At 39.1% G+C, this 12018-nt stretch overlaps 1 protein-coding gene across 2 annotated transcripts in view; it reads right to left on the bottom strand.

Moving 5' to 3' along the window:
- znf827 (zinc finger protein 827) overlaps positions 1-12018 on the bottom strand; it is a 104526-nt gene that overhangs the window by 71173 nt on the left and 21335 nt on the right. For both annotated transcript variants that reach the window (XM_073842419.1, XM_073842420.1), the window contains exon 2: positions 4756-5970. In XM_073842419.1, the coding sequence (XP_073698520.1) occupies positions 4756-5970 (1215 nt within the window). The remainder of the gene's footprint in view (positions 1-4755; positions 5971-12018) is intronic.

A 12018-nucleotide genomic window follows, 5' to 3' on the forward strand; every position in this document is an offset into this window, starting at 1 on the left:
CCTGTAAGACGTTCCTTCATGTTTGGAACAAAAATTAAGATATTTTTGATGAAATCCGAGAGCTTTCTGACCTTGTTTGACAGCAACGTAACTTCCACGGTCAAGGCCCAGAAAGGTTGTAAGTACAGTTAAAATAGTCCATGTGATGAGAATACTTTTTTTGCAATAGAAAACAATAATAATGACTCAAATTCAACAATTTCTTCTCTTCTATGTCAGTCTTTGACACGCGTTCAGAAGAGTACCACAACACATGAACATGGTACACTCTTAAAAATAAAGGTGCTTTAAAAGGTTCTTCACAGCGATGCCATAGAAGAACCTTTTTTTTTTCATTTTTTGTGAAACAGAAAGGTTCTTCAGATGTTAAAGGTTCTTATGGAACCATTATTTAGACAAAAAAGGTTCTTCTATGGCATCGTGTAGCACCTTTATTTTTAAGAGTGTAGGTGAGTTTCTGTCTATGCACGCAGGGTCAGAAAGCTCTCAGATTTCATCAAAAACATCTGTGTGTTTGTGTTCTAAAGATGAACGATGGTCTTACGGTTTTGGAAAGACATTAGGGTGAGTAATTAATGATGTTTTCATTTTTGGGTAAACTATCTCTTTAAGAACATGGCTGTGCTGCTGCAAGCGTCACATCACAAAGTGCAATGCCAACGAAAGGCAGGCCACCACTGGACTCTGGAGCAATGGAAACGTGTTTTGTGGAGTGACGAATAACACTTCTTTGTTTGGCAGTCTGATAGATGAGTATGGCAATTTGACAGATGCCAGGTGCATGTTACCTGCCTGTCTACATTGTGCCAACTGTAAAGTTTGGTGGAGCAGGGATAATGATATGGGGATGTTTTTTCAGGCGTTAGGCTAGGCTCCGTACTCCAGTGAAGGGATGTCTTAATGCTTCAGCATACCAAAACATTTCGGACAATGCTATGCTTCTAACTTTGTTGGACAGTTCAGGGAAGGCTCTTTTCTATTCCAGCTTGACTATGCCCCATTGCACAAAGCAAGGTCCATATAGACTTGGCTGGATGAGTTTGGTGTGGAAGAACTTCAGTGGTTCGCACAGAGCCCTGACCTCAACCCCATCAAACACCTTTGGGACAAACTGGTGGATAAACAGAGTTTGCGAGCCAGGCCTTCTCGTCCAACATCAATTCCTGACCTCACAATTGCTTTACTAGATAAATGGACAAAATTTCCCACAGAAACACTCCAAAATCTTGTGGAAAGCCTTCCCATAATATAACTGTAAAGAGGGAATTGACTTCATATCCTTGTCTATGCATGTAGAATGCAATGTCATTAAAGTCCCTTTTGGTGCAATTGTTAGGTGTCCCAAAACATGGAAAAGAAGGAAAAGGATGAAAGAAAAGTGCTTGGAAGAAAAGTTGAACTACCCTGGTTATTCTGGGACAGAAAGCACTGAGCAACTGTGTGTTTCTGACAGCTTCCTGGAGCTTCCATTACTGCACATGCAGATGCAAGAAACTGGTCTGCATTTAAAGTATTAGTTCATTCCTGAATTAAAATATCCTGATAATGTACTCACCCCTATGTCATCCGATGTTCATGTCTTTCTTTCTTCAGTCGGAATTAAATTAGGTTTTTGATAGGGCTGAACGATATGGACAAAATTTCATATCTCGATTTTCATGCCAGATATCTCGATATCGATACGATACGATATGACTACGGGTTCGGTGAAAACCAAGCATTTCTCAGAAAAAAAAAAAAAACATTAAAATACAAAAAAATTTGGAAAGTGTAGTTTTATTTTTAAGAACTCACTGCCAGTCATCAACATTAACATAAATTACCAAAAAAATAATCCGCATTTGGACGTCGACTCGTAGGCCTACGGCATAACGGTACTGAACGCGTCAGCAATCAAACTTTGCTTTGGCTTATTTTGGGATGACTGAGAAGTCCCCAGTGTTTCTCTCATTGTCGTGCACTCTTCATGCAGCACCCGATGGTGTTGTTTCAGGTGGTGAAACATGTTTGTTGTGCTACCTTGCTTACGCCTGTTTCACACATACTCCGTATACAGTGTGTATGCAGTCCGTGTGCGTTACGTATGCGGTGCAGAAGCAGCACGGACTGGTTTTGCTTTCACACAGGACGCGTTTGCAGTCCGTTCCTGATCCGCGGCTGTTTACCATTTATCCGTTATTTTGATTTCAAATACAAACGTGCTTAAGCATTGGGATCCTCTTTTATTGCAGTACAGTAATACAATCGTTCATAGACATATTCACGTTTAAACTCAATAAGTTAAACGTATTATTCAATGCACTTGACTTCTAGATTTATATATTAAGTTGCTAAAGCAAGTTGCAACACATTTAGACAGCATAGGTATAGCTTCCTTTTCTTATTAAAATTGGGCTATCACAAATATTTTAAATTAAAACTTATCACAGACAGAAACAGTCGGCTTTCGTGCCTTTCGCATTAAATCGTTATTAAAAACAATTTCTTAAAGAACTTTTCTACCTGGACAAATGCATTATGTTGCCTTGTTTATTTAAAAGTGCACTTTTCCTAGTTTTAAACCTAGCCAAAAAGCCACGTGTTGACTGTAAAACACAGTAGACTTCATTTATATGCATTTATGGTATAATCACCACATTTCCGTGTCAATCCATGTTCATTTTTACAGCTAACAATGCGCTGTCACTTTAATCCACTGCTGCAAACGCACCGCTTCTGGGACGTACTGCCGGACAGCAAACGCGTGCAGTGTGAACGCTCTAATCCGTTAACATGGGTGCGGAAAAAAATACGCAACGCATATGCACTGCAGACGGAGTATGTGTGAAACAGGCGTAGTCGCAATTTTTGTTAAGCACGACCTGCAAAACACGTCATATTTATGATTTATGTTTTGGCACCAAGTCAGATTCTGCACTACCACCGGCCGCATTATCTCCCGCACTCATTTTCTTTCTTTTTAATTTCTCCGCTGTCTCTGTAGTGTGTGCGCGCTGTCTTTAGCGGTGCATTCAAGGGCACTCGTAAAACTGATGTTCGTTGTGTGACTGCCAGAGTAGTATGCAGGGCGGGGCGAGCGCGGAGAGGGGAAATCTATATCGTCTATATCGTTGCTTTTTTCGATAGTAATATCTTGAAAGTTCATATCTAGATATAGATACGATAACGATATATCGTTCAGCCCTAGTTTTTGAGGAAAACATTCCAGGATTTTTCTCTATACAGTGGACTTCAATGGGGATCAATGGGTTGAAGGTAGGGGTGTAATTGGGTATCGTAATTGTTGCATACATCACTTGATGAAGTCTAGTAAGTTAGGTTAAACTAGTGCCGGTACGCATTTAAGAGTGCGTTCTTAGCATGATTCAGCCTATTAAAATGCATTTAGAATGATCACCAAATTTAAGATATGGGGACAGAAAATGTATATATTTGCATCATTTCATATAGTTAATATCACACAAAGAGTGTTGTTGTTGTTTTTTTCTTCAAATGGCAGCATGATTACAAATGTGATATTGATTTTATACAACGGTTCAATAAACAAGAATTTAATATTAAGAGACTTATGTTTTAGACACCGAATTTCCTGTTTTTGCTCTAGTTGTTAACAAAAATTATTCCAAACATAGCTACAGCACTGTTTCACATCTCTGAGCAACTTTTAGGAAAAAATGGCTTTATAAAGGTATTGAAAAAGATTAATTTCTATTACTGCTGTGAACCACACATATAATATGAAGAATATCCAAAAATTCAGGAGTCAGCTCTTCATGGTAGTCCTTAACATACCAGCACAATAACACACTCAGCAAAATAATGTCTAATTATAGTTATTGATTAAATCCCAGAAAATATCAAGATATCATTTGTTGTCAATATTGCACACACCTAGTTGACGGTCCAAATTGCAGTTTTAATGCAGTTTCAAAGGACTCTACACGATCCCAGCTAATGAATACAGGTCTTATCTAGCAAAACGATCGGTCATTTTCCAAAAAAAAAAGTTCTATACTTTTTAACCACAAATGCTCATCTTGCTCTAGCTCTGCATCCACGACTTTAAGCATTACGTAGTCGCATATGAAAAATCATGTGTGACGTAGGTGGAACTACCAACCCAGTGTTTACAAAGCAAACGTGCAAAGACTAAGTCAAATGCCCTTTACAAAAAAAAACAAAAAAAACAGAGTACACAGATGAAGAAATAACCACAAGTGAAGTGAGCCTTCCAACTTGATGCACATTGCAGACGTAATACAAGATCTGCATTTGCGGTTAAAACTATAGATTTTATTTATTTATATTAGAAAATGACCGATTGTTTCACTAGATAAGAACTTATTCCTCAGCTGGGATCATGTAGAGCTCTTTGAAGCTGTATTGAAACTGCAGTTTGAACCTTCAACCCGCAGTTTGGACCTTCAACCAATTAATCCCCATTGAATTCCACTATATGGAAAAAATCCTGGAATGTTTTCCTAAAAAAACTTCATTTATTTCAACTGAAGAAAGAAAGACATGAACATCTTGGACAATATAGCGGTGATCAAATGATCAGGAAATGTTTATTAGGAGGTCGTCATATATATCTATTTTTTTGACACAATAATTAAAGAATCTAAATTTTAAATAGTATGATTTTATTTTTTTTTAGCGTTTAAAATTTTTTAAATTTAAACCAGCTGGCAATTTCTCCTCCAAAGCACAAAAACAAAAAAAGCCATGCATTTATTTTAGGGAACAAACTGTTACCTGCTTGACTGCTGGGCTTGGCCCTTCCCTTGGGGATTGTTGGCAGCAGAAGATCCATGGTCTGGGTTGGGGTGGGCACCTTCTGGTTCCTGTCTAACAGGGGCTTGACATCTTCGGAGGCTCCCAGTACTAATGCCGGCTCTTTCTTATCAGCTAGAAGGTTCCCCGCTGCTCGTGCGGCCACCTCCTTTAGCAGAGCTGCTGAGGAGGTCATGGAAACCAGAGAGAGAAAGGAGCCAGCTGAGGGTTGATGCTCAGATGAGCCCACCTGCTGCTGACTTCTTTCAGACACTTTCTTTGAGAGGGCAGCAAGCGTAGAGCTGGCCGACTGCGGACTGAAGGGTGAAGCGAACGGTTCAAAGCGCACCGCGTCATCAGAACGAGTGCCCAGGGCTGCCATTGATGAGGAGGTGACCGAAGAGGACGAGGAGGAGGAAGAGGAGGATGAGGACGCCGAGGTGGAGGAGGCCACCGCGCTCTTGTCTTGGAGCACGGCGTTGGCGGCCGCCTTTAACTTTTGGATAGCTGAGTCTGGCGACAGACTGCTGCCACTGGGAGCCGAGCAACTAGTCGACGGCCATTTATCTGCAACGCCTACCCATACAAAGCCACTGCTGCCTGAGTTAGGCCCATTGCTGGGGCCATATGGGTCACAGGGCTCCTGCTTGACAGTTGCTACAGACGCGGGTGATGCAGAGTTCGAGTTGCCACTGTTGTTGCTGCTGCTGTTAGCCAACCTCCTCGCCAGGGCACTCAGCTGCTGTGCGTGATGCGAAGATGGGGATAGTACCAAGCTGACCGGGGGCGACTCTTGTCCTCTGCCCGTTCCACGCCCCGTCAGGTCCCCTCCCTCCAGCTTCAGCGAGCCAGCCTCCAGGAGACGCCGCAGGTTGCTGCTGAGGGGCTTGCCCAGGGCCTGGCTGGAATCTCCGTAAAGAGAGGACACCTCAGAGGACAGCATGTCCTGGGTCGAGAGGACCCCACTGTCCAGCCCCAGCAGCTCCAGGGAAGCCCGCTGAACTGGCGTAGGGCAGCCGAGGGAGCTCTCGGCTGAGGTGTCGTGGTCCGGTCGGGGAACATTGTCCGGGGAAACCCGCAGCTCATCTTGCACATCACCGTAGGATGATTCAGAGGGGCTGTCGGAAGTATTCCCAAACCAGCTGTCCTCCTCTACTGAGCCACCCTCTGGCCCTCCATCCTCTACCGTGTCCACATCTGTGAAACAGGAAAAAACATGATTTATCCAAATGCTTTTCTAGTAATTGACAACATTTCATTATCTTCTGTTGTATTCTAGAAAACAAGCACCTTATTAACAACTATATATGGGTTGTTGACGTGACATGGCATTTTCACTGTCCCACAAGATGAAAATGAATAAAACTAATATTGTTGTTATTTAAAATTCAGTAAATCGTTAAACATTTCTTTGTCCTACATGGAACAGTTGTTATAAAAGCTGCAGTGTTTTTTGTTTGATTTTTTTTTTTTTTTTTTTGTGCCAAATGTCAAAATTTTCCTATGGTGTGACTGTCTCGAGCATGGTTCAATAAGTTACAACTTTTATAAATTAAAAAGAAAAGCAAGAAAATGTAAATAATAATAAATACCTTCAGCATAATTGTCTATTTTAGTAAACAGCAATCATTCATTCATCCATATATTTCTGAAAGCGTAGGAACTTGATTAATTTTGTCTCTGAAAACCATGTCCTCTGGTATGACTCCATATCCTGATTTTAAATCAGCTAATTCCAGAAAAAAATAATAATAAGTTGAAGGACCCCATTCATGATCATTTTACTGCCATGACATGTGCACTTGGTAAATTTTTGTCTCAGAATCTCAGAAAACTTTTTTGGAACCACTACAAAAATGTTATGCTTTGTTGTCTTCTGGTGTGACGCCCCTAAATTATATTTTTTAATTCAAAACTGTGAAAATTATGCAATGTGTCTTGCTAACCACTAATGACAGGTTAGCTCGGAATAGCAGGGTCATTAATTGACACAAAAATCGAAAATGTAGGACAGGGGTGCCCAACCCTGTTCCTGGAGATCTACCTTCCTGCAGTTCAGCTCAAACCCTGAACAAACACAACTGAACCAACTAATTAGGATCTGAAGGAGCACTTGATAATTACAGACAGGTGTGTTTGATCAGGGTTGGAACTAAACTCTGCAGAAAGGTTGAAGGAGAGAAATTCGTGGAAGAGAGAGGACACGGAAGTTTTAAAAAAATTATTCAAATCTTAATGAACATAGTTCATATTTAGTGGTACCACACATGCAGCAGGGCTAGAGTTTTAGTAACATACTGATTGACTAAGAGACTGAATTTTGTAGATGTTGATATTGTTTGTATCAAAATTAAACCTTCTTTCTACTTTGATATGTTCAAAATTAAATAGAAATATTTGAATAACTACCATTTCTGTCCTTTAGTGTGACATAATGTCCAATGGTGTGACACACATGAACAAACCACAGATTTGTTTTTATCTCAAAATTTCTTAAAAAACAGTGGAGTATTGCAATAGGGGAGATATAAATATCACTCATCTTAAAATGGTATAATTTCAGCATTTCTGAAAAGATGACAGCAAAGTTTGTCTTGTTATTGTCCAACAAGTTATGAAGAATAAAAATATCTTAATTATAATTTTATATTAAATAAATAACACCATATCAAAAAAGTGTCTAACAGTGAAGATAAATCTCTCTCATGCTATTTGTATGTCATTAAGAGTTTTTTTTTTCTTTATTTTTGCTATGTCACACTACAGGACAAATTTAAGTACAGTTCAGTAAAAAAGTAAAAAGAAAAATGACAAAGGTAGGGACCCTTTGTATAGGGATGCAACGATACCATTTTTTCAAAACCGATCCGATCCGATACCAAAAATTCTGAGTATCGGCCGATACCGATACCTGGCCGATATCAGTGGGGGTATTTTACCTTCAAAACTAAAGAATGTATACAGGTCACTTTGTCATTAAGATTTATTTGTTTTAGGTAAAGAAATAAATACCAAATCTGCTTGCACATTGTTGGATAAAAAAGGGGGGGAAAGAGATACATGCATGAGTGCAATCAAATTCATAAATTCATATTAACATTAATGTTTTAAAAATAACATTTTGAAAACAGAAATATTAGAGATATAAATAACTGAACAGATCTGCCAGCAGATGGCGGCAAGACACTGAATTAATTACTGAATCATTTCATTCATTTGATTCGTTCGAACGGATGGTTCATTCAGGAATAAAGCAAGTGACTCTCTGTTTGAATGGGAAATTTAATCATTTCACTAGATTCGTTTAAAAACGCACGTTCATGCATAAACGAAACCCCGCTGTGTTTGAATGGAGATGCGCAGCGGCTCAGCTGTGACTTGTTTCAGATTACTTTTGATGACGAAATAGAGCAAAATCAGGCAATAGTGTTATAGTCAGACAATGCAAGTCATTTAATAATAACTTCTTATTTATTTAACTGCTGTATTAAACAATATCTCATTTACAAAGTATTTACAAAGAAACTATTAAAAGCTGTCACTCGGTTTGCAAAGTCCTTGTGTTCTTTTGCGTGATGCTTTTGAAGACGCTTGATTATTGTGGTGTTGTAATTCGAAACACTACTTCCACCTCTTGAAACTTTGGCTTTGCAAATATTACAATTTGCAGTGCTACTAGCTGCTGTATCAAGAGTAAAATATTTCCAAATCAGGGACATGTTTACCGCTCTGAGGTAGCCTTTGCATGTGAAAGATCCCTCTGAACTCGCCTCTCACATTCACGTCACATGTGGTTGTGTAAGCAGCGCTACGCATTTTAAATGTATTTTACTTTTAAGGCAATGTTTTAAAATAATTGTGTTCTTGTATGATTTATTATAGTTTTTACAGTAGACTATTATTTCTTGCTATTTATTTAATCAAACTCTGGTAACGTATCGAATTTGGATCGGTCACGCATCACCGATATCCGATCCATTCAAAAAGCTTGGATCGGCGTCGATACCGATCCAGAGTATCGGATCGATGCAACCCTACCTTTATATTTTACTTCACTTTCTGACATACTTCACACTAAATAAATATATTAATTTCTTCTTCAAAATTGGTCTTTTGCAAAAAAATAAGCATTTTTTACTTTCTATCTGTCAACTACCCATATGCAATGGCATGATTATTAATAAATGCTGGAGGAAAAATTTGTTATGACAAAATGCTGACAGGATTGTCCTTACGGCCATTGATTGACCTTTTCCAACTGACTTTTCTCATTAGGACTAAAATGGACGGTTTGAAAAAAATATGCTCTGAAAAGATAAGCGATTTAATACAATCGAGAGTTGTCCTGGAGAGAATCTGACGCATCCCTCACAAGGCACAGTGGAATAACTTGCTTTCCATTCTTTTTTCAACCATGTTTTTTTTTTTTTCCAAGGGTCTAAAAGAGTGTAGTAAAAGGGTTACCATGGTGACAGGCCCTTCCGGGAGGCTAGACAGCAAAGATTAGGGTAATGGAGGTTACAGAACTGGATTAATATTCATGAGCTTGCCAATACCACAAGGGAGCCAATAAGGATAGGGTTAAGGTCACCAAGGGTCATTAATATACACTTCATGTATCAATATTCATAAGCAAAACATTACAGCTTGCCAGACAAGGGCGAACAAAGAATGTGAATATTCCTGATACATATTAACAAACCCTCCACAAGAGCATGTCAGGAAGCAACAAGCCTAGATGAGGGAGGATGTCAAAACTTATCAAGTGAGGGTTTTTTGTGTCCGTTCACTTGACCAAATTAAATCCTCACACCTCGGCGAGAGTGCGAGAGAACAAGACCTAGAGACAGCAGGAAAAAAAAAAAGGCCGGGGACTTGTGACATCGGAATATGATCTGTAAAAAAATTCATTTGAGCATCTTTTCTTCGCCTTTTGCTCGCACACATAAAGGCTGGTCTCACCTTGCCGACCCCAACATAAGCCTGGCGAGTAAGCTCTCTGTTTACAGGGAAAAGGAAAAGCCGTTGCCTGGCAACGGTATCCCGTCGACCCGTAGGGATCATTACAGTCAACACACATCTGGCCAGCACTGCTTACTTTGGTCCAAAGGGGTGGCAACCGCCACGACCCTGTGCGACCATGCACCATGATACCGACAATGCAGCAGAGCTAGTGCTGCACGATATACCGCTACTAAAAAAGGTATCACAATACCCTGTTTTTGAAAACAGTACGATTCCGCATTTTACTAGTACCGGTACTTTAAAAATGCATTTTGATAAGAGCCATATTAACACTGTTTGTCTAGGGCCCTATGATTAAAGCGATGCGGAAAACGCGGACGGAATCGCAAGATCATAAAAACGGAATTTACTGAATAAAGCAGAATATGGAAATTGCCTATTAAAAATCAATCCTGCGTGTCTCTGTATGAATGAATGGACGCGCAGTTTATTACACACATACTGAAGTGCACGTTACTTTGCTGTGTTTTCAGCCTCTGCCGCAGAGTTGCCAGGTTTTCACAACAAAACCCGCCCAATTGCTACTCAAAACTAGCCCAAAAGTAACCCTATCGCGTTTTGAAGGGGGTTCCCCATTAAAAATCACTTTCCGGTGGGTAAAATACATGTTTTTTTTCCCCTGGTAAAATTAGCATTCCAGGGCTAAATATTACGTTATTGGGGTCGCTTCAACCTGCAGGAAAACCGTGGACTTGGCAACACTGCTCTGCCTCAATATATTAGTACATGAACACAAACATAATCTCTAGAATGGCTGTGAGAGTCAATTCATGAGCATTTTACCGTTACTTTTGAAACCATTGTGACACCATATACAAACAAAAACGTAAGGGCAGGTAAGTTTGGTATGTCTTATATATAAATTGATAAAATCTAATTAATCTTTAAAAATGAATTAGACATGCTTTTAATTAATTAAAATTTTATGAAACTATTAAAACGGAATCCAGGAAAAAGATTGACAGAATTTGATCAAAATAAAACTGAATTTGAGAAAAATAATAAATCATAGGGCTTTCATGATTTCAGTTCTGTCATGACAACTGTCGGAAAAGTTTAGCATGGTAATGGATATGACAATGTTAATGTATTTGGTCTTGGCAGAACAGATCTGCTACGCTGCTGCTGCTGAATTGCTGCTGCTGTTGGTTATTGCTGTAGTTGTAAGATTATTGCTGCTGCTGCTGCTGCTGCTGCAAGCAAGTACAGAAACTTGCTACTGCCGAGCATATGGCGATACCGTGCTGTGAGCATTTAAGACATACTGTTGCTGTACAAATAGCATAAAATAACCCGTTGCAGATCTATACAGGTGGAGCTGGGGAAGGTGGAAGGTTTCAGAGGAACTGGTACCCAAGTAAATGCTAGCAGCCATTTAAATAGCTGCAAACTGCAAGCTAATTGGTTGTGTATGTAGCATGAACCAATCAGCTTGTGCCAAGTTGTAATATCATCTTTTATGTTAACAACTCATCAGCCTGCGCCATCTAGAGTTTCATGGCAGAACTAGGCATTTAATTACACATCTAGAAAAAAATAAAATGGAAAAAACAGAATACAGAAAAGTTAAAACGAAACAAAAAAAAAACTGGGGGGAGGGGGGGGATGGAATTTGGGAATAAAACAGATTTCACAGGGCCCTATTTATTTAATGTGTTTCTTTGTATTATTGTATTTGTTCTTTAGTTTGTTACTTGCACCTGTATGTTCTTAATATTAATAACAAAGATAAAATAACAAAAAAAGACTACATAAATTGTTATTGTGAAATAAAATTACTATATCATGAAATAAGATTTGGCTTTGTCCTTTTAGCTAACTTATCAAAGTTGCAAAAATATCTACATACTAGATAGGCTCAGTAGTTGCTCACCTCGGTCCCGTGTAGTGAAACTGGCATGTGATTTTTAGTATTTTATTATTTTTTTAAAGACGGATGAAATGCTTTTTTTTTTAAAATAGATCAAATAACTATAACATCCATTTGGATCATATTATTCAATTACTTCAACTGTGATTCTATGTGTTAGTTGTATCGAGATATTTTAGTAAGGTATCATCAAAGTCAAAATTTTAGTATCGTGACAACACTAAGCAGAGCATGCTTCATAACTCGAAAATGAAAGAAAATACCCGACACACACACCTCGATGTGAATTCCCGTACCTCATCGTTAAGGTTCGAGCGTTTGATGCACATCGCCAGGGCGTTTCACTGACC

This window comes from Garra rufa, chromosome 6 (assembly GCF_049309525.1).
Source record: "Garra rufa chromosome 6, GarRuf1.0, whole genome shotgun sequence".
In the NCBI taxonomy this organism is placed as follows: domain Eukaryota; kingdom Metazoa; phylum Chordata; class Actinopteri; order Cypriniformes; family Cyprinidae; genus Garra; species Garra rufa.